Here is a 24,276-nt window from a genome sequence, read left to right on the forward strand (position 1 = left end):
GCCCCTCCACCAACACTCACTAAGACACTACAGTCATACTAAGCAATGTGGGCAAAGTGTCTATCCTAAGGACACAATGACAGATACCACTAGTGACTGCCGCCAAACTGTGGCACCTGATATTCTCAGTGCTTCAACGGTCTCTGAAATACTTCAATCCTAATGGAATTGACCTCGTCTGAGAAAAGTAATTTCAGAAGGATCAAAAAACTGTTTGCAGGCACCAATATTTACCGTATTTTTCGGACTATAAGGCGCACTTAAAATCCTTTAATTTTCTCAAAAATCGACAGTGCGCCTTATAATCAGGTGTGCCTTATGTATGAAAATAATATGTCAAAATGTTTTAGTACAACTTTGGTAAACTATGAAGCTGCAACTCTTGATGGATTTTTGGCGCTTCAGGGCTACCGTAGTCAGGCGCCTTGTGGAGTGATATGTACCAGTACTGTGCTTCAACATACTGAACTGAAAAAGTGTATTGTTCTGTATTTTATGTGTTAAACCTGAACAATGTTGAGAGTTATTGTTAATGAGTTGAATAAAGTTTGACTTATCTGACTATTTTGTTTCGCTTGATGAGCCTTAATAATAATAATAATAATAATAATAATAATAATGATAATAATAATAACAACAAACCGGTGCGCCTTCCAGTCCGGTGCCCCTTATGTATGAAAATAGACCCGGTCAGAGCCATTCATTGATAGTGCGCCTTATAGTCTGAAAAATACGGTACATTCCCTGCATGGAAATGATGAAAGAAAAACCTGCAATCAGTTTAGTTAATTAAGAACGTTTCTTATACAGCTGCTGGAATATTACAATGCACTGTGTGTTTTCATTAGAGAACATATTTAACTTGACTCTTTCAGAAGTCCAGTCAGTTATAGGCCTGAACATCATTTAAACCATATCACACGAGTCGTTGTGATGAAATATCAGCACTGGTATGATTTGGTGGTAGATTGTGTGTATCAGTGCTGATATTCAGCACAAAAGCATGACCTCGAGTGTGATATCACTTTTATACAACAGTTCCATTTTATTAGTCAACTGTATTAACTGACAGGAAATTCTGATTTGTTTATTTATTAATTTATTTGACTCCGCAAAAAAAGTAGGTCCACAACTTGAAAGGAGACAAGGCTGTTGCCAGGCAACACAAACATTTCCTAACTAAAAGTTGACTAATGGTTATTAGAAAGCCTGAAGTGATAATGTCTGTAAAAGGTCCCAGTGCTGTTGTTACTCTGTACCAGATATATCTAGATCAGCTGATATAGAGTAACAACAGCACTGGGACCTTTTACAGACATTACCACTCCATTGTGACCGAGGTTTCCTAATGACCTGAACCACAACAGCCTTTTTAGGGCGCGTTCACACAGGCATCGCCTAAAGGGTTTTAACCATTTTACAGTGAAAATCTGCTTTGCTTGGGCCCATGTGAAGACAGTTGAAGTCTAGTGAGTATCAGTGAAGTTAATTCTACTAAAGTTGTTTTCGTAAGGTCTCGGTGGGAGCGGTGAAATCAAATCCAGACCCCTAAACCCCTTAAACATTAAAAACATCAACTTGCAGATGTGAAACCATAAGGAGGGACAAGTGTGTGTGGATGCTCAGAGAAACTTTAACATGTTTAGAGTAGCATTGCAGTTCAGTTCTTCCAGAGCTTGGAGAATCATATCCAGTGTGTGATCTAAGTTATAAAGCATCAAACCAGAAGCTCTGTGATTGATGGGTTTTTCCGTTCACTTTAGAACGATTGTAAACACAAACCAACTAATTCGACTGTTTTCCACCCATTCAGTCTGAGTCCAGCACTATCTCCATGTGAATGCAGCCTTAATTAGCAGACAGGGACAAGAATGTAGAGTGTTAATTTGAAGGGAAAGCTCAACGAGAGAACAAACAGAGAGTGGAGGATCAAACACAAAGAGGTGACTCCTTGGAGAAGTAAAGAGAGATGTTTGTTATGGAGACATTGGAGAGCCATGTAAATATGAGAGCACTCACACAAGGCAATCCGTGCCAGAGCCTGAACGACAACCCATATGGGACAAATATAGCACGATACACTATCAGCAATATCATCAGAAAAAATGCTAAAGCACCAGAATCCAAATTAAGAATCTTATAGCCTGTTCTGTGGCTATAACATGTTCAAGTGATTGACAGACAATGACTTAAAGCTAGGGTAGGCGATTTCCTCCAGACACACTTTTTAAGTTTTTGGTAGAAATTGTCATTTTATCTTATGTGCTCTGAAAAAGGAACGAAGAAAATCTGTCAACTGTAGCAGCTGTAAATCTGTAATAACTTCAACCAACGATAAAAACAAACCGTTTTTTTTTTTTTTTAACCAATCACGTCTCTCTGTCTCCCTGCTCGTTCTCGACCCCTCACATGTACGAGCTCACACTGAAAGCGCGTCACCGCTGACAGACATATATAATGGTAAAGTTTGTTTACTTACTGCTGAATGAGACAACAACATTTCTAAACAATACAAGCGATGAGCTGAGGTCTGCTGCTGGAGCAGCTGTGCACATGCATGTGAGTGAAATGGAGCACAGGAGGGAGGGGGGAGGGGGGTAAAGGCGGGGAGGCTACATTCAAAGTCATGCTAGCTTTCGAAAATCGCCTACCCTACCTTTAAGAGTAAGAGCTAGGCACTAGGTGACCCTGTTAGCATTGTCATTCCACTTCTTCAGTGTTTGCTGCATTTTTGGCAACTCCTATTATTTTTTGCCAGTTTCCAAGTATTTATGCAGAATTGAGGCGATCTCACAAATACATTATCAAGTGTCATTTCCCAAATACCTTTACATAACCAACATTGCTCTTTTGCTGTCAAACTGGAATTGATAAGTAAAAGGTGTTTGTTAAAGCTGCAATGGTATAACATTGTAATAAGAATGTGGATTGTGGAATTTTTTTCATTATCAGTCCTGATAACAATACGAGTATCAGTAAACATACCTAAGGTAGCAGTGGGGACGGCAGCTTTATCATGTCACCTGAATGTCATGTGAATGAGCCCCTGCACTGTGTGTGCATTAATAAGGTCATGCACAACACCTCAAAAAGCTAACATCATAAAGCTGCCATACCCACTGCTACGGAAGCTTTAGGATGTTAGCTTTTTAAAGCATTTCGTCGGATTTTTTTTTTTTTTAAATCACAAAAGTTGGGGTGCCCATACATTTGGACCTAGTGTATCATATTATTAACGTGGATACAAATTTCTTACAAGCTCTTAAAGTGATGATCTCATGGTACTATGACCAGGATCACTGATTCAGATCAATTCTGGCAAGGAGAATATTTGGCGCTTGGTGAAGGTTTGGCTCGCTGAGTTTGTGTTTCTTCAGATAGGTTGGGAAGAGAACAGCTGATGACTGTATCACCGAGGCTTGACACTTTTTTTTTGATCCGCTCGAAAAAGACAGGGAAAGCCCGTCAAGTTACAGTTCTGCTAGTTTTTCATGCATTATATCTCGGATCATACAGTATGGATATGATTGTAGGTAGTAACAGGGTGATGGTAAAGAACATCAGTGAAACCATCACTCGCTTCTCTACAGTGCATCATAGCCCGTTGTCCTGGCAGGCTGCGCTTAGGGAAAACTTAACTGCATTGTCTGCCCTAAACATGCTAAACATGGTCATTGTGGTGAGTTCCACACCTGCCTCTATTCACTGCTTTCCACCTCCACCTCCTGGTTGGCCGATCGATCAGTGCCGATTTCCCTAATTTTGGGGGGATCGGCGATCGCCTGTTCCTTGCAAATGAAACCAATCTTTTCTACCTCAGCATAGGTCTTAAAGTCTGTCTTAAAGGTCCCCAATCATGAAAAACACGTTTTCTTGGTCTCTACATCTATAAACTGGTCCTCCCAGAGCCAACTCCCAGAATAAGGAAAGCAAGCGATTCCTGCATGGTCTCTGCAGCCCACCACTGGCTCCTACAGGCTGTTCCGATTCAGCTCCTGTCGTTACATGACCAAAGGAGTCATTTTCATAAGCCGACCTCCTCTGAGCGGTGATGAGAGTCGTTGTGACACAATGCGATGCAGCGGTTGAACAAAACAGTGGACCATCACCTTGAATGGACTGTAATCACTAGAGGAGATGATGACAGGAAAGCGACTCAGCAGCTTCGGTAAGCGTTTAAAGTGTTTGAACTCCCCTGCTTTTGCTGCTGCTGCTATGACATATACTGCTGGTGCGCGACACACACACGTCACGAAACAGTGTTTTTCTGACTCACAATCACAATAGCCACTTAAATGTGTTTTACTGTAATGTGCAGTTTTTTGGCAGAAAACAATAACAAAGGTGTGTGAATAGCAAAAGAAAATCGCTAGTGATCAACTGTTGTGTGGAGTCCGCGTCTATAGACACGCCCACTCAAACAGCCCAGTTTTAGAATTGGTCAGAAAGTGACTTTTCGGAGGCTAAAACTCCAGAAAACAGGCGAGTTTGGGAAAATAAACCTCAAACACTATGTTGTTGAGGTTCTTAGAACAAATGGAGATGGGTGAAAAATAGCATAATACTGGACCTTTAAAGTCAGTCACTGTTCTCTTCTGCTGTGAGATGACTGACAGACCCGCCCACCAGGTCATGTGTGCATGTGCGCCTCTGCTACACAGGATAACAACATGTTACAACAGTCACCTGGAGCACGGTTAGCTTAGCATGTCGGCAGTATTACACAGAAAAGAGAGCAGAGGATCACAATTTATAATTCCTGTAACGCTGAAATAAGTCCTGGTGGAGCTTCAAACTAAAAGCTACCTCATTCACCTTTTAAGAAACCACCACACTGCTCAGTATGCATCATTTGAAGCTAGCAATCAAGCTAAAGTTAAAGCTAACGGAGCAAAGGAAAATGGAGTTCATGGCTTTGGATTTTAAGAAAAACCTTCCACTAATGAACAACTTTTGACTTTAATAAGACTGAGAACAGGTTACACATTATACACTTCATTATTTCTGTAGAATGTTTGACTTTTAGGAGCTTTTAACCTGTTGAAAGTTATTTTTAGATTAATATTTTTACATTTAAATGTCCACAAAGCTGCTGCATTTGAACATTTTTTTAATTTTTGCTCTACAAGGAAACTTAAAACTCAGGACACGTTGACCTGTAAATTATTAATATATCACCTACCCCAAACTCTGTGATTTTCTTTATTTGTAAAACTAAAAAAATGCTGGGCACTTTATTTTAGTCAAATAGCTACAAACCGGTCTGCAGTGTAACCTGTTGGTCACATTTATTTGTTTTTAAAATGTGAAAATTGAAAGACTAAAGGAAGTGAGATAATTTAGTATTTTGGACAGCAATGTTCTAAACTTTTAATTTATATTTGAGATAACTACCTCATGTGCTGTTGAAACAACAAGTTTGTATTGTTTCACAGGTATTTTTCAATGTTTTACAATAAAATAAGTTAGGAGCATTCAAGGTGTATGATGTCACTTATGAAAAAAAAATTGGGATCGGCTCAAATCGGAATGGGAAGGTCAGGATTTTAAAAAATTGGTGATCGGCCAAAAAATTACAATCGGTGCACCCCTAATAATTAGCATGACTGATTATTGTTTTATTGTGTTTGGTTTTTTACTTCATTTGTGCTGTCCGTAAGCTCTCCATCAGAGATTGGAAACGCTGAGACTGTGATTTTAATCACAGTAGAAGTCCCTAGCCTGAATGGCTGCAGGCTTTGTCAACATAGGGCAAAACAAGGCCGACTTTTAGGGAAACAAAGCCAAGAGGGGTTAAAACGCTTAAGAATTTGGCTGCATGAATGCGCAGACACAGTAAAGACCATTTAATATGGAGGCAGGGGTTTGGTGCACAGTTAAAAAATAAACCAATAAATCGCATGAATTTACTGTCGTTCACTAAGTACAGGTAATGAAGCCAGCTGATGGAGATGAACGTCAGTTATCACTCCTGGAGAGTGAATGAGCTTTTTTTTCTGTGGGTTTAGATTTGTTAACCAAAGGTCTCTGTTACCACCAACATAAGGTTGTAGTAACTTTGTGATATATATACAGTATATATACAGGTCAGCCCTCTAAACTCCTTTAAGCTCACCTTAAACATCAAGGCACCACTTATATCAGCGTCAAAGCGCAGAATTTCTTTATGGAAAAGTATTTGCTGCTGGGATTGTCATTTCACTATAGTTACCTTTGACCAGGAAATATTGCAAAACAATTTTGCAAATAGAAAATATTTTAAGTGGTCATTCGGGAGGATAAAGTAAACCTTAAAGATTTACGTACCGACTATTTAAAGTATGGGGAGAAGTATAATCGTGACAAATCACACAGGCCACTTCATGTTTGTAAAGGGATGGCCGTCACATGGTATCCGTCCTCTCAGACATGAAACAGCAGACAAGTGTTTGTCTGATTTTAGATGTGATGGGAAGCAGCTGCAGGCCAGGGTGACTCACACATTTTATAAATCCAGTCACAGCAGAGGCTGATTAAAATAACTCACTCACAGTAAATGAAAAGTTCAGCTGAACTCTTTAATCAGCAACAAATCACAACAGTTCCAAGTAAAAATAGACAATTAATAACTGCTGATGTAGTTCATTCCAGCGACTTCCATCATTTCCCGTGTTTTATGCATTTTGTCGTCTCTGAGCCTTTAGGGCCTGTGCTATGAAGCATAATAATTATATCCTGAATTTATCTCTGTTAGCGGGCTTCACCTAACCAAACATTCTCAGTCAGAGAGAAGCTCCACTACGAATCTCAATTACAACTCGTGAAGTTCAGCGAGTTGATTCCAGCCTGGCTATGTGCTACTTGTGAAAGAAGAGGAGATTACAGCGTCAGACCAATCACAATCACAGAAAAACTGTAGAGCATTTTACGTCACAATTGAAGAATAACTGAGGCTCGACCAGGTTAGTCATTAAGCCTAAATTACCATGGTGATTTAACCCCGTAAGACATTAGTCAGCTTCGTAGTATAGCACACAGATTAAATCCTGGAAGTTAGCACGAAAAGAGGAAATCTAGCTTCCTTTAGTGTAATGTTGTCTATAATCACATTGACACACACAACTGAAGTTATGTAAACAAAACTACATTGTTCTGCTATTTTCAATATTAATTTTGCTCAAGCAAAACCTTAATGTTGAGTTAAGTTGATTTTCTTAAAGAAAAAAACATATTAAGATTTAATTTTTAAAAGCGAGACATTTGAAGGATTGTTTGTGGGCTGACTGAGCAGAGCAGCTGTCAGAGGGTGAATTGCCAGTGGAACGATGGTTAGCCATTGAAATGTCTCACTAAAGATGTGCTGAGGGTCATCTGGCCACGAATGTCACAACAAAGTGAGGACACAGCATCATTGTTCCCGCAGGAAGACAAGCTGTTTGACAACATGAAAGCCTGAGACAAGCCGAGATTTGATCTTAAAGCAGGGCTTTAAAAAAAGAAAAAAGCACCACCTGCACTAAACACAGGGGCTGGCCAACACCAAAGAGAATCTGAGGTTGTAAAAGTCTTCAAAAGTCAGAGAATGTTCTGTTACACAGTATTGGGTAACATACAAAACATATTTAAGGCTAAAACATTTCAAATGAAATCTTTTTACACAAGTGCACATGACTTATCCCTCTCCCTCTGCTTTGCATTTCTTCCTGTGAATATCTCAGAATCAAAGTACAAAAGGTCTGGAGGTTTTATCTCCCGCCTTCGTCAGAGGAAAAATGTTTTCCCATCTTATCAGACTCCAGTTTAAACCTGAGCAGACAAGTCACCTTGACCCGCACCGGGGAGATGTGGGGCAGTGTGTTTCTAGTTAATGGAGATATCCTCTGGACCCAGAATGACTTAAGTTTCACTCCACAATTGTACCTGCTTTCTTTGAAGGTTGGCCCATGGCCTCCGGAAATAATTTTTGCAAGGTTAACTGAGGAACCTTACAAGGGTATTTCTATTTGTTTTCCACTGGAGCGTGAAGATAAAGGCCCACAAGGACAAAAGGTTTTTTTTTACAATTAAGTAAAATGCTCAATTAATTCCATATCACAAGTGCTGCTGTGTAGAGATCCATAGTAAACTGTGTCACTGAAGCTACTTTCTTATTGGGATAGTCCCAGACATGGGCCAAATGGGCGAAGAGGACATTATGTTAGTTTTATAACCTTGATTTGGCTCAGTTTGTGTTCTCAGAACACTTTATAAACTGCACCAAAGTTACAGGAAGTTCCTGTCACTTTTGGTTTGGATGCACTTTAACTCAGATTGAAGATGGCCTTGACTGTATATTATAACCAGTAAAAACAATACAAAACTAAAAGAGAAAGAAGTTAAGGGCAAAGGTGAAGCAAATCCGTGACTAACTGACTGGCTTGTTGTACCTGCAGGCAGCACTCAGGGGAAACGTAGCTGCATCGTCTGCCATTAACATGCTGAGGCCCAGTTTCTTCAAACGTTCCCCGTCATCTTTTTGTCTCAGCTTTGAATGGCACACACCTTTGTCTTTACAGGGTTCAGTGTGTCAGTTTCTGTGACATTGGCCTTAAAAGCAAATAGACATATTCACACAGAGAACAACAGCTCCTTGAACTGAGAACCTTCATGAAAACTACCTGTGAGGCAGACGGGCAGCTGAACATCAAAGGGAACTCCTCAGTGAAGAATAAAAAAAAAAAAACCACAATGAAAACAAACCAATGACCACTGGAATAAATGTGTGGCATTTAGCAGCATTTATTTAGTTCAAAGCTGCTCCAAACAATAAACATTTAAAAAAGGAAACAAATAAAAAATAAATCACTCATAGGATAATGTTTAGCTCTACAATAACAACCAGATGATTAGACGATGGAGAAAGATGAAGAAGTAGGGGATATTATCACCTACTAAATACAAAGCACTGAAGCTCTGACTCATCCTATATGCAGTAGAAATGTGCGATATTTTATCATTTATGATTTATCGTCAAAAACATTCTTACCGGTAAGAATATGTCATCCCACGATGTAAACGATAAATTCCCATGTCTGAAATTAGCAAGGACCACGGGCCCTCAATTTATCCAAGAATGCCCCAAAAATAACTGTTCCACGGATCAAAACTGCCCATTTGTTGTGGCTATTAAATGAAGGTGAGTTATTAAAGAAACTCGCCAACGTGTGAGCGCCACGCACAGATTTGAATAGTCAGTGTAAAGGGCTTAAAAAGAGAACGGTTTTATTCGGGTTGGGGCTGTATTCTGTCGGCCTCGAGCCAGGTCAAGTCTGACTTTGTAGGTCCGATTAAAGCTTATGAATCTTACTTGTGTTTGGCGGTACTGGTAATGTCTCTGCTGTGCATGTGCTTATGTGCTTATTTTGGTTAATTGCAAAACTACAACGCCATCTATTAGCCTGACACGTATACTACATCGTTTTTATATTTCCCGCGGTCGCATGTAAACAGAGATCGTTTTGAAAACGTTGCCATGTGAATGTGGGAATATTGGAAACAAAAACTGTAACAGAATCAAAATGTTGTTGTGTGAACAAAGCTTTAGTTGCTAAATGCAAAATGCACAGTAACTCACTGTTTATACCAACTCTGAAAGAAGGGGATGCTCCTGTACTCCAGTGCATAGCAAGCTGACTTCTTTGTTGCATCAATATTCTATTGTATAGAAAATGTATCTACACTAAATTTTCTATACTGGCACCTTAACTAGATGTGGGAATAGAAAAGGGGCTAAAGTTGCCAAAGTCCCAGTAGTTATTTTCACTCTTGACTGTGCGTGCAACAATGTTAATGTTTGTAAAAGATATAACTGAGAACAGTTTGGGCTTCCTAACCAACAGGGAATGATTTGTCTTCCTCAAAATCTATAAAACATTTTTCAAATAAAACTTTACAAAGACATTTTTTACAGAAATAGTGTGTGTTATACAGGTTTAAGCTGCTTTCACATGGTCAACATTGTAACACCACGATTTGGCTTGGCTCCTTTTCATTTACACTTAGCTTAAGAATCAAAATCTGCGAGCTGCTTGGCAAACCTTGTCCAGTTGCAGCAACTGTTGATTTTGGGAACAGGGAAAAAAAAATTCATTTTAAAAATGAAAAAGATTTGCAGTTTTGTTGTACAGGATTTGTTACTCTGTAAATCTGTCACGCAAGTCACAGACTAACTCATTGTTTCACTGAAGAGAGCAAGTACAGCCAAAGCCACCATTCACTCACTTAACATACGAAAAACAAGTGGGTTTCTATGGTGGGGGCCTAAAACTCCCCCATATTTGGAGTGGGCACTCTATGGGTTGTAGTGGTAGTAGAGAGGCCAGACTCAGAAAGCACACACATTTTTATTTTCTCATTATTCTCCTCATGAAATAAACTGTGGAACATCTTGCTTTGATGAGAAAGAGCACTTGTTCTAAATGGCCAAAGCATTCTGCTTATAAGCAAAGCAAATCACGAGGAACGTCATCATATTCTGTATTCTCACTGTTGGTTTAAGAAATAACTGAGTATTTCTTTGTCACATTTTTGTTTTAAACCTATTAAATTAAACCTGTTTTTATGTACTTTACACAAATATAATCAGTTTTCTAGATAGTCGAATGTTGTTTGTATATTCATTGAAAATGTGGGCGATTCCTGACACTGTTATTAAGTGTTCACAAATGCATGCAGCTCCTTACTATTCTCCCCATGAGCCATTTTAACACTTTATGTTCACTGTGAACTTTATCTCACTACATGCTGCTGTTTTGCCTAAACAAAATGCATAGCATTCTGCATCACTTAGTATCACTAATTAGGCCGCTGGCAAACATGCATGTGTTCAGACCGTTCAAGAACTGCACTCGGGTTCATATGCAAACAATCCTAGAACCTCTTTTATTCACAACTTAGTGTTTTCAGACGTGAGCAAAAGAAGCAAACTGAGAAAACTACTTCAAGAACTATTAAAGACGACTAAACACGACTGGTCAAACTTAACTCACTCAGTGCCATTGACGAGATAACTCGTCATTTGCATTTTTTCACGGGGATTACTAGAAAACACCCTGGCGGAGGTCCCTCATCAATATCTAAGCTGTGGGGTGTTGTAGTGACCAACTGTGCCCTGAAGATGGCAGCAGTGCACCTTTAGATGAGAGATTAGCCACTGATGCTACCCAGCAAAGCAGGAAGAAACAGGAACGAGTGAGATTATGGCGCTACAGAGTGATATTGTGACGTACCCAGCAGCTCACAGCTCCATATACTAACACAGAACATGTGTGGACCTGAGTGGATTATTGATAATGTTGTGATTGTGAGATAAAACCATCAACTAACCGGGCTAAACGGGTCATCACTGCGTGTCGGGAGGAGGGGGTTGAAAATACCCCCAGCCTGTGAGGCAGATAGCAAAATAACAGGTGACATGTAGGAGGTAGCAGCCCACCTTTGGATGAGAGATCATCCGTGCTCAGCAGAGTTCAGAGGGAGAGCGAAAAGGCGTTTATGAGACAGAAAATGGCGCTACGTACGAGAGTTGACATTTACAGCAGCGCACACTCGACCAGAGCATGTGTGGAACTCATGGATAGTGTGGCGATGGTGAGATAAAACCATAAAAAACGGGGAACGCAGTGACACTCTGCATGTCCGGGAGGAAGAGGAAGTTGCGTGTGTGCAGACTGACGGGAGAGAAAGTTGGAGGAACGCCAAAATACAGTAAGAAATCCATTCAACTCTGACCCAGATAGAATAAATAAATATTAATAATTTTGCCATCAAAAGCCCTGTCACAGTGTTTTTTTTGTTTTTTGTTTTATATAAGGAAACAATGTTCAGATGTTAGAGTTGTCACTAAAGAAAAAAAATAGCTTTAAAGTCACTGACAGGCTTTTTTTTTTTTTTTTTTTTTACAAAAAAGGCTTTTTTCTCAGCTTTTTGCTCTGAAACTGAAGATTTGTGTAAAACTTGCTCTATTCAACAGCTGATTACAAAAGAACGAAACAAGCCAGAAACAAAGGGTTTTTTTCATGACAGTGGAGGCTTCAATCTTTCAGAATCTGGTGTCAGATTTCAGATAGTCATAGTAGAAAATATTCTGTGGGTCTTTAAAATCAGTCAAAATGCTCAAAAACGGCTGGCACTGAGGGGGTAGAAAATCTGAAAATGGCTGGCACTGAATGAGTTAATATAATATGGTCCTTTTTTATATAGATAACAGTTTAAAGTAGATAACTAACGAATCGCTGGATCATCTTCCAGTTATTTAATAACCGTTTTGGGATTAATTAAAGAAAAGACACCCCTCTTATTACCAGTAACTCAATTACAGAGAAACGTGTTGGAAACAAGCCTTCTTTAACTTAAGCTGTGTAAATGTAATGACATGATAAAAGCTGGTCTCACACCAACTGTCTGGGGGCCGTTTGTTACTCGCTTCAGTGCCTTAGCGGCTCAGAGTGTCCCTTAAGTTTATGGCATGCTCTGAGCCCTTGAGGGCACACTTATTCGCTAAATGCTGAGGTGAATAAAGGCAAAACCTCCTGGAATTCCTCTTAAAATGAAAAATCAAAAAAGACCAAAATAAAATCCCTTTCTAGCTTCCAGCAGAAGGCCACAGAGAAGCAGGGATGTGGATTTATTTAAAAAAGATTTACAGAACTACAGCTGGAGTTTTAACATCCTCAACATGTCAGGCATCATAGCCTGGGGAATTTATGGAATGTGTTGTTTGGAAGATTACAAAACATAAAGCTGAGTTCCAGCTTATTCTCCTCTGCTGCAATAGGCCGTCAATGACTTCCAGCCTCCACTATGTTCCAGCTGTGCTGCTCTTGTAATCTTCCCACTTCCCATTTTCCCACGCTGAGCTCATTCCTAAAACAAAAAACAATGAGTCTAACCAAGCAGAGGACTCCCCCGCCTGCTCTCCTCCCTACAATATGCTCTCAGATTAGTATAATTTACAACAGCTGGCTACTAGTGGAAAAATCTTGCCATGGTGTTGGAAAACAGATTTTTCCCACACTGTGTGTACACACGGCTCTTTCAGGTCGGCTGCAATTCGCCCACAGATTAACACAACGCTGTTGCTACTGCACGAGTGAAATGCTTCAAAACTGCCAGAAGTTTGAGCTCCAAGTTCAACTGAGGACCATCAGAGAAGCTGCAAGTAATCCATCCAATAGGAAATGCAGCTCTTCTGGTTTGTAGTGAGCCAGAGGTCACTGGTGACCAGTGATCGCCTTCAACATGTGGGAAAGTAACCAGGGAATTTACTACACAGCATGACGTGAACGCAACCAATCACAATTCAGCTACTCCTAAATACAAAGAGACGAGAAAGGAGAAAATTTAAATAATTGTGGTGATGAGCAAGACAAAAATCCCAAATTGCAAGCTACAAAAAATAATAATAATAGGGATGTCCCAATACAAGTTTTTCACTTCCAAAACGTTACCGATATTGCAGACTTGAGTATTGGCCGATATTGATGTCGATCTGATATCAGCATGAATCACATACTTTTCTGACTTATTTTGTAGTGTGGAATGTTAGAAAAGGCTTGATCATGTGATGTCACTCAAACAGAGATCAATAGTCAGCAACAGTAGGGATGAGAAAAACTGACCCATTTATTATTAACCAGTTGGTTACATACATTTTAACCTTCAACATAATATCTACAGTATTCTACAATTGAATAAAATAAATAAATTATGGGAGCTCTCATATCGGAGATTTTAAAATCTGATATTTGTTTTCTGACTGATATCGGACCGATATCCGATTAATATTGGATCACCCCTAGAAAATAAAAATGAAATCCTCCATATTGAAGATCAGCATCAGCATCACTGTTGTGTGACTGACTCTAGCTGGGTTTCTATTACAGATTTTTGCAAAACAAAAGCGATGTTTCTAAATGATCGCAAAGTATAATTGCGCTTTGAACGTTGTTTTGGGTAGGAGGAGCTTCCTAACGCCCATGAAACTGAGACTTCGCTGCAGAAAGACGGACACTCAGAACCTCCTTATAACACTCTGTATTCCTTTGTTGTAATAATTTAAAAGTATAATGTTAAGAAATGTCCCAGTCTCCTCTTCCGTTTACACGTACCGCGCCATGTTTACTCGGAGAGAAGTGGTCATGTGACCAGGTACGTCACGTTCTGTGACATGTATTTGCGATTTTGCGACACATTTCCATATTGAAACGTCTAAAATTCCTCCTCATGAAACTTTTTAGCGATAAACCCTTTATTGTGCTATTTAGACTTTGCACTCTTCCAAAGGTAATGGAAACGCAGCTTGTGTCTCAGCTATTGATGACCCACAAGTAGCTTCACTTTCCATCAAGCCTCAAAGCCCCCAGTTTTCCTTTGTGGGTACCTGACGTCTTCCTTGGTGTGTGCACAGTCAAGTCTGAACAGGACCGCTTCCTGCCACAGACGAGTTTTAGCACTTCAAAGACTCCAAACACACAGACACAAAAACATAGCCAGCTTCCTGAGATCAAAGATGCTGTTTCAACATCCACTGCAGATCACACACTTCAAAGCAGGGAAGCATTGGAGCGTCCAAATGAACAATGGCCATCACAGTGGTCAGATCAGGCCCGTGTGTCAGCAGTGTCAATGTTTTTACGTCCAAGTCAGTGCTATTTGCTGCTAATCTATGATTTAGCTAAATGGTAAAGTCACATCTTGACAAACCAGACTACGGTAGCTCTGTCCACTCATGATCAGACAGCACCTGATCTCTCCCACAGTCTTTGAACGAGTTAAATAAACTGTGAAAAAACCTCAGTCACACAATTCCTCAAACGTGAAATCAGTTTGTGTGACCAGGTGTTTGAAATGAGGTAGCCAAGCTGTAACGCTTACATCACTATCTACTTCTATCCTCATAACAACACTGTTAAACGCAAGCATGTCTTCATAAATCAACCCAGTAAAATAAACTCATTCTCAAATGAGGCTATTTTAACTTACTCATTTGAAGTAATTAAAAATAACTAAAAACGTTTTAAGCATTGGTGATGTATTTTTAGTTTGTTCCACTAACTCATCCATGCTATTACAAAAAGGTTGACCATGAACTGTTGGGTCAAATTATTGTAATTACTAAGGCTGTCCAGATCTGATATTAATATTGGTCCAATATTAGCAAAAAACAAATACATTATTGGATTATATGAGCCAGCATCTACAATATCTGATCAAATATGCAGCAATCATGCAGAAAAATTATTTTAATTTCCTCTTTTATTTTCTGTTAACCTTAAATTCCAAATCTGTTCTTACTAGGGCTGGGCAATATTTCGAGATTAAAGATATATCGCGTTTCCTATTTTGTCAATATAGAAAATTACATCCATCCATCCATCCATCCATCCATCTTCTCCTGCTTAGCCGTTTCCGGGTCGCGGGGGCAGCATCCTCAGTAGGGAGGCCCAGACTTCCCTCTCCCTGGCCACTTCCTCCAGCTCTTCCGGGGGGACCCTGAGACGTTCCCAGGCCAGCCGAGAGACATAGTCTCTCCAGCGTGTCCTGGGTCTTCCCCGGGGCCTCCTTCCGGAGGGACGTGCCCTGAACGCCTCACTAGGGAGGCGTTCAGGGGGCATCCTAATTAGGTGCCCGAGCCACCTCATCTGGCTCTTCTCGATGCGGAGGAGCAGCGACTCTACTTTGAGCCCCTCCTGAATGAAAATTACAATATCACCTATATCAATATATTTTTTATAGCTTATTTTCTATTAAAATACTCGTTTTAGGAGTCGCTGCTTTTAATTCTTGGATTTCTGAGTGCGTCCTAACCTAGACCTTCCCCTAAAAAAGCCACACTATAAAACTCACTCACACATGCTGTCTCTCATAGGAGCAAAAATGGAAAAGTGGCACATATTAATGTAAATGAATGTGCCTGCGTGGCATGTTGCATCAGCAGATTTAACCCAGAATTGTCTTTCTGGTCAGACTTTATCTAATTTAAAATACACATCGCCATTTTGAGAAAAAATGTAAAGATATGAGTTTTGGCCCACATTGCCCAGCCCTAGTTCTTACCCAGATGTGCTCAATACTGAATCCCACTAGACGGTACACAGCTTATTATTAGCATGTGACGCCCAATAAAGTAAGTACATTTTATTTATAAAGTGCTTTTCACAGATAAAAAGTGTTGTACAAAACATAGATGAATCAAAACAACAGGAGTAACATCATTAAATGGATAAAGTTAAAAATCCATTCAAACTGCAGCAGAGCTGAATCAGCATCTAACGTGAACATGTTTAAATCAAAGGCACTTTTTCTCTACTGCGTATGAATGAGAGGGAGATTTTTGGTCTTGTTGTTGACGTGTTTGTTGATGATTTTGAATGTTATTGAACGTTTTCTGTTGCACTTTTTGATCATGTAAAGCACATTGAGTTGCCTTGAATGAAATTCACTATACAAATACATTTGTCTTGTCTTGCCTTGAATAACCAAAAGCTTTTCTGAAAAGCAAAGTCTTCAAATGCTTTTTAAAAGAATCCACACAGTCAAGGTCACGGAGGAACTGGTGAAGGTCATTCCACGTCTAAACATGAGCTGGGTGTTATACCGTCGTGACACAGGTTAGTTTTATCCTACTGATGATGTGTTGTTGCAATAGTAATCCTACGCACGCCAGCTCTCCCCGGGTTTTAAAACTAGTTTTGGGGATCTTTAGGACACCCTGGCCTGAAGACCGAAGGGTGCGCCGCCAACAAATCAGTGATATAGTGAGAGTCCTGACCATGCAATGTACAGAATGTCAGTGTTAGGATATGTTACATTATTCAAGTGTATGTAAAGTGAAAAATGTGGCTATAGAATAATGCTTAAGCACACGGCCCGTTGTAATCTAAAACAGAAACACACGTGTCAGTGGATCTGTGTGATTTATAACATGTGCTCTCTTCTTAAGGCTTGGTTTGCCAACACATCTAGAAGTAGGAAACACACGGTTTACAGCGTATGCTTGACTCACGAAATAACCCCAGGGCTTTTATAGTCTAGACTGGGTTCAGGTAACGACGGCATTTTTTTATTATCACAAATTGAAAAGAGATCAGTCATTAAAATTCCTTTAAAACATGTAATAATGTATGTTAGAAGATATATACAGTATATATATATAGTTTATGTTTGTTAAATGTAAAACGTGTTATTGTACATTAGACAATCATTTAATAGGCTGTGAGGTTTTCTCTTATCTTAGTACGAGTGCTCTCGACCATTCGTCACATTTTCTCTAACCTGAGAGAATTTGCAAGATAAGAAAACATTAGTGAATCTTTAAAACCAATGGATACTAACAAAATTGCAAATAAGGAAATTTCTCTTATTTCTGTTCTCTTATGGCTTCATGTATGAGGTCATTTTTTAAGGTCTTACTTATTTTTCATATATTTTATTCAACTGTAGAATATTCTTAATTTTAAAACGAATAAATCCTAGGGCTGGGATAAACAATTATATTTTAAATGATTAATCTAGCGATTACTTTTTCGATGCATCAATTAATCGAACGATTCATTTCTCCAGTTCGATTTGATTATTGATTATCTCCCCATTAATTGACTAAAAGTAATTTATACATGTTGCTCTTCAACTAAAATTCCAAAATAAAGTTCTTCGGCGCCGCCATCTTTGTTTTGGTCGGACGACGCATCGGCGTTGACGCATTGTCCCAGCCCTAATAAAACCCATTGGATATAATAAATGGATCAGTTTTTCTCATACCTACTGTTGCCGACTATTGTTCTTTGAGTAATATCACCGGATCAAACATTCCACACTAAAAAAATAAGTAATAAAAGTATGTACGGTTTGTGCTGATATCAGATCAGACTGAAAACGCCCAAACTAAAGGATGGTGTAGGGGAGGATGGTGAAATCAGGAGACACAAATGGAGTAAGTCAAACATTAACATCCCCTCAGCAAAAAACATGGCCTCATCTCGCTGACGAGCTCTGTTCATTTTGTCAATACATTTTTAATGTTAAATTTAACACCTTCAAATGAAAAAAAACTTTATGGCTTCTTATTACAACTAGGACTGGGTGATATTTTTTTTTCAATGCACTTAAAATTAACTGCAGCCATCAGATATATTGTCAAAAGTGCAACTTTATTGCTGTGATTGTCCTCGAGTTAAAAAGTATAGAACAATCCCAAAATAAAAAGTAAATGAGGCTCCGTTATTCAACTATTTCAAGCTTTAACCAGGTTTAAACAAAAGTGTAACAGCAACTTCACAGTAGCTTCAATTTTCTGATAAAGAAATCTTATAACTACATATTTTATAACATATAACATTACAATTAAAAAATAAACTCTTCCCTTAGCATCTCAGCATAGTGTGAATAAAACATTAAACATGCCTGTGGCACACACATAGTCTACTCAAAGGGTAAACACACGTAAACAAAGAGGGGGTGGGCTCACATCGTGCTACTACGGTAACCCACAAGGATGGAACGTGAAAAAGTCCAAACAAACTGTGGTGGGGAAAAAAATACAAAAAAAATAAATAAATAAAAATGTTTAGTAATTTATTTTTTTTTACTCAAATTTGCAAAATAAAAATTGTTTTTATCTACAAATTCGAAAAATCAAAGAAATTGGGTTAGGGTTCGATTGATTTCTTTGCCCATCCCTAATTACAACTGAACAAAAGAAGACAAGACAAGATAATAAAGTGATTAATTACAGTCTGGTCAAAAATTCACACGTGTAAGGTACTCGATTTTTAAATGTAACAGCTGGACTGAAATCGAATATTCAGAAGTTTGATAAATTACCATACCTAGAAATTGTGTTTGACAATCTAGCTAATAGCGCATGTACCCACATTAGCTCATCATAATCAGAGTTTTGCTCATGCACCACTTTTTCTCCAGCGACTGTACACCCCCCCCCCCACCCCACAGAAGACGTGGATTGTGTATCTCCAAGAAAAACCGAGAACAGCGACCTGTGAGCGGCATAGCTTGATAGCAGCGCACGTAAACGCACCGAGTGTGTAATTAGGTGCATTTCCTTCAGAGTTCAGCACCTGAGGCCACTGAGACACAGCTCAGCTCCAAGCAGCAGCATGACTGAACCCCTCAGGAATGTCAAGCACTGTTAAACACGGTGCAGTTGCTGCCTGGAGGCCTCTGGCTGCAGAAATAGAGAGGTATTTTTAAAAGGCCAATACGAGCGCTGCAGGAAACGACAACCTGTGGAACTACAACGCGAAAATGAAATTGTGAAAGGAAGCGGTCCTCAGGTTTAGGGTGACAAAACGTCCTGTCCGGGGGCGTCTTTATAAAGCCATGATAATGTCCGGGTTTCTAGTGTTGTAGTACTCGAGACCACATTTTAAAGGTCTCAGAAGCATTTTTACTCCTAATTCCTGTTATTTTAAACTTGTTTTAATGTGATAACAAGGAGAGGAACTGGATAAAACGATAGATATCCTTAATTCATGCGCTAATCCATCCCATATAATGACAGTATGAGGCCCCAGCGTGCACGTTTGGGTCACAAAATGCTGCAGTCTCTTATTTCTAGGGATGTCCAGATACAACTTTTTCACTTCCGATACGATACTGATATTGATATTGGTCAACACCGATATCGAGCTGATGTGATATCAGCACGAATCATACAAACATTTATTACTTATTTTGTAGTGTGGAATGTTAGAAAAGGCTAGATTATTAAAAAACAGACTCATTTATTATAAACCAATAGATTACATTTAATTAACCTTTTAGAATAATAATATTCTATGATTGAATAAAATAAGAAGATATTGAAAAAATAAATCCAAAAAACAATATATATTATTTCAGAGATTTTAGATGCAGTTCGATAAAATCAGATTCGTTTTCTGGCTGATATCAAACCGATATCCGATATCAATATCGGATCGAGACACCCCTACTTATTTTTCTTTAATTCAACCAAGCTCTGCTTTAAACGGGGTTCCCACATTTTTTTCACAATGATTTTTCAAAACTTTTCCAAAAATATTTTACCAAATGTCTATGACTTAGTTCTGAAAAGCTAAGATCTTTTTTTGCGTATGCATTTCCTGGTTTGTAGCGTATGCCAGCTTAGGTGATCTTACCTACGCACAGTTTTATCAATGAGGCGGAGACTGAATTTGCATGAATTTCTGAGATCTCGTGATTCCCGCTCAATGATGCTGCCGCCGATATGCAACACTTTCACTTTGAGAAAATGCTGAATATTATTGGGGTTTAACATATTTTAAACATTAAAATAAAATATATTTCCAAAACTTTTCCAAAACAGTTCAAATATTCCATGACTTTTCAAGACTGGAAAATCTATTTTTCAAATTCCATAAGTTTTCCAGGAATTTTATGACGGTGGGGACCCTGTTTAAATCGTAATTTCTCATGGAATTTGAGACATGTTATTCTTTAGTGTTTTGTCTTCATGTGAGCTAGAACTTTGAGTTGTTTTTGGATTCTGGTACAGAACTTGTTCAGGCTGGGCATTTGATGTAATTTACACTGGAACTGTTACAGAATAGTTGGTGTTGAAGGTCCAAATAAAGCATTTCCCATGAGCTCTATGATTGTTCTTCCTTCATCAAAATCTTTTAAGCTGCAAAAACTGTGACTAGCCATAGCCATGTCATTTCTAGGCAGAAATACTTTTCAACACTTGCTGTAGATTCTTCTCCCGACATAAAAATATATTGAATTTATCAGTAGCAGTTTCAATACATACACAATGGGTTAAATACCATGGTGTATGTTTACTGAATTTCCCCTGAATTAATAAAGTATAATCAATTCAATTCAATACAGAGGACAAATTTCATATCTGTAATAACATACAGTATATGACCAATAAAGGCCAAAGCCCAGGTTTACAAGTTTATTCTTTTCCAAGAATTCAATTACATCATATTTTTCTTGTGCAGTTTTGAGTTTTACATGTTCTGCTTTGATATAGTTGCAGACACCTTTTGTGTCCATCAAATGTATTTAAAAAAAGACTGAAGATAGAATTATAATTAACTGTGGAACCTTGTCATGGTTTTTAAAAAAAAAAAAAAACAATTTTTATGGTCTTGGTCATGACTCGGTCTCGGCTCCCAAAAAGTCTTGGTCTCGGTGCATTCTGGTCTGGGATAGTGTGATCTATCTTGGGCACAACACTACCGTTTTCAACATAATTTTACTGACTTTAAATTAATTATAATAAGAACAGTCATTAACATCCCCCACCAAATAAAAACGGAATAACGGCAATAACTCCGGAAAACATAATTGTGCGAGGGTATCAATACTTCATCAAGGTATTGATACCCTGAAGCCACACACCAAATTTGGTTATCTTATCTTAAACGTTTCTGAGAAAAGCTGTTAAAGTAGGACAGACGAAGCTCAAAGCCTTTCCACACTTTATGACGGGGGATAATAATGACTGATTTTAATGAAAAATGTAACCAGGAAGACCCTTCCAGATAATAAAACCTTCATTGAGGGAAATACCAAATGAGGAGTCACTTCTATTGAAGAAAGTTGAAGATAAGTTCATTTTCTGGATGAATAACCTGAATATTTCTGTCCATTACTTTCAGTTTTCCCGTTGATAGAGATGTTTTGTAAAATTACAAAATACAAATCATTTATATCTCCATGGAGAAAGGGCCCGCCCAACCTTTAACGGAAAACTACGGGGGAGACCCTCCATCATCATCTGACCGACACCTCGACACCTCCCTGCATGTCTCCACAGGCCACAGAATAAAGCTCAGAGTGCCAGAGGGACCACAACATTTTCTCATCTGTTCTGGAAACTCAGAGGTTTTGGTTACAGTTGGAATTTCTAGGATATATTTCTAATATTGTTCCAATAATTCACACAATCCTTCTAAAAACCCACCCCTACACAGACTTTTAACCTCCATTAACATTTCACCTGATCTTTTATCTGTCCAAGAGCTTTTTTGTAAAACATCTTCACATTTTTTGAAAAGTGCAATAGAAAAGTGATGTATTATTATTGTTATTATTAATAAATACAATCATGACATTTGGCAAGAACTTTATGCACAATAAAGGTTGATTTAAGTCAACTCTGATTTGAAATTTCTATGTTGTGTTTTGCTAATAAGTTAACAAAAAGTTCAAGCTACTATAATGTATATTTCTACAACAAGAAAATTAGTGACAGACCACTACATCAGCCAGTCGATATTATCAGACGATTTTTGCATTTTTTACATGTATCGGCATCGGCCGATGCGGGCAGCTGCGTTTGCCAATCCGCATTATTTACAGAGAGCAGAAATATGTTTTACTTGTTCTTTTTCTACATCACCTGTTTTTTAATATTGGCAGTGGCTATCCATACGGTTGCCGTATCAATATACCGCCATTCTATCCGTACGCAGCGCCCCTCATTGGCCAGGTCACATGACCAAGACTAAACCTAACCGTAAACCTTTACCTAACCTCAAAAATTGTTGCGATATATGGTTATAACCTAACCTTAACCCTAAGACGCTTCATATGTGTACTTCGGTAAACGTACTAATAGCACCAGGGGTTGTCCGTGAGTCAAATAGACAATTTCTTTAATATTTTTTTGACTTTTTCTTGTTCTACATCACCTGTTTTTAATATTTGTTACATAGTTTTTACTTGTTATTTTACCTGGACTTTGTCAATTTCAATAGATGTTCCTTTTTTTTTTTTTTTTTTTTAAATTGAGACTCGTACCATTGGTTGTTATCATTGTGTAACTTTTATGATGTAACTTAAGGGAGCAAAAGTAGTATCGGCTTCAAATATCGGCAGTGTGTAAAAAATCGGGAACGGTCTTTAAAAAAATCCATATCGGTTTAACCCTACAGGGTATATTTACAATTTAAGTAAACAGGTACTTTTTCAGTATACGGAGTTCAGGTCGTGTCCTCTTTAATGGAAATGGAAACATCTCTGTAGTTAAGTTTAAAGTCTTTAAAGTAGTTAAAGGCTGGCAGAGCAGCGGGTCCGCCTCACATAATTAACGCGGACCCAGCTTTAGAACCCCACAAACAGACGCTTGGAACGTCACGGCTCTTACCGAGGTGCAGGGTGAGATTGATGGAGTTCGGGTACTGGATGCCAGCCAGCATGGTCTGGCTCTGCCACCAGGTGGTGTCCTGCTGGTTGTTGTAGTCGGTGAGGTACACGGCGCTGTGGTGGTTCTGGGGGTCCCGGGAGTCGCAGATGTGGCAGGACTTGGTGACCCCGGTGGCGCCGGTCTGAACGCAGTACTCTTCGGACGGAGAGCCACAGGTGTTGGTGGCGACCACCGTCACGTTAAAAGCGGCGTTTACAAACTCTGGCATGCAGCGCTGAGCTCGGCCCTGCTCGTCCGAACATTCGTCCATAGCAGCGCGGACACACACCACAGCCACCCACGTCCAGGTCACCAGACAGCGAATCAAACACGGCATTCTTCAACTCTGCCCTCGGACACACCGGGGTTTGAGTCAGCTTTACTTCCACAAAGTGCAGAAAACTACAAAAACAGAAATGTGGGGCCGTTGGCAGCCGCTGAATCCTTTGTCCCAAGCCGCGTGTGTAACCTTGTCCCGGGCTTCAGCTGAGAGGGTCTGCGTTGGTCCTCAGGTCTTTGTGTCCGCCGCCATGCACCAAACTCCCAGAGGAAGAGCCGAGGTCCAGTCTACACCCAGTGCACTACTGCGCAGCCCCGGGGCGCAGACGACACGCCGCCCCTTCCGCGTCAGAAGTTTAGAAGCCCCCGCTGAGTCCGTCTCTGTCCCAGACCCGACACACGTACCTCACTGCTCTGTTTCTGACCACATCACCAGCAGAGGCTGATCTTCAGTACTCAGTCATACTGTTCAGGAATAAAACATGACTCTGGTAAATGTAAAAGGACTGAACTTTCTCCCTTACTTCAGTAAAAGTTTAAAAAAAAAAAAAAAAAGTACATGCTGCTAAATTTAATCAAGTAAAAAAAATTAAATATTTTATCTTTGAACATCTGGAGAATTTAGGACTCATAAAAAAAAGTCAAGAAAATGTGTCAAGAAAAAGTGCAAATGCTCAACAAAACCCAGAGGAGCTTTGAGTTTAACATTTTTAAGAACTTGTTGAAAACTGGTGCATAGAAATGAATTAAATCTGTTAACCTTTATGAACACCTGGAGAATGTAGCACTTATTATAGATAACATCTGTAAATAAAATGTTT

General features: G+C 39.1%; 1 protein-coding gene across 1 annotated transcript in view; it reads right to left on the minus strand.

Annotated features, from left to right (window-relative positions):
• lamc1 (laminin, gamma 1) overlaps positions 1 to 23,786 on the minus strand; it is a 103,328-nt gene extending 79,542 nt beyond the window's left edge. Inside the window, exon 1 of the mRNA XM_028472410.1 lies at positions 23,138 to 23,786. Within this exon, the coding sequence (XP_028328211.1) occupies positions 23,138 to 23,513 (376 nt within the window). The 5' untranslated portion in view covers positions 23,514 to 23,786. The remainder of the gene's footprint in view (positions 1 to 23,137) is intronic.
• Between the last annotated feature and the right edge of the window lie 490 nt (positions 23,787 to 24,276).

Source organism: Gouania willdenowi, chromosome 17, assembly GCF_900634775.1.
Source record: "Gouania willdenowi chromosome 17, fGouWil2.1, whole genome shotgun sequence".
Classification (NCBI taxonomy): domain Eukaryota; kingdom Metazoa; phylum Chordata; class Actinopteri; order Blenniiformes; family Gobiesocidae; genus Gouania; species Gouania willdenowi.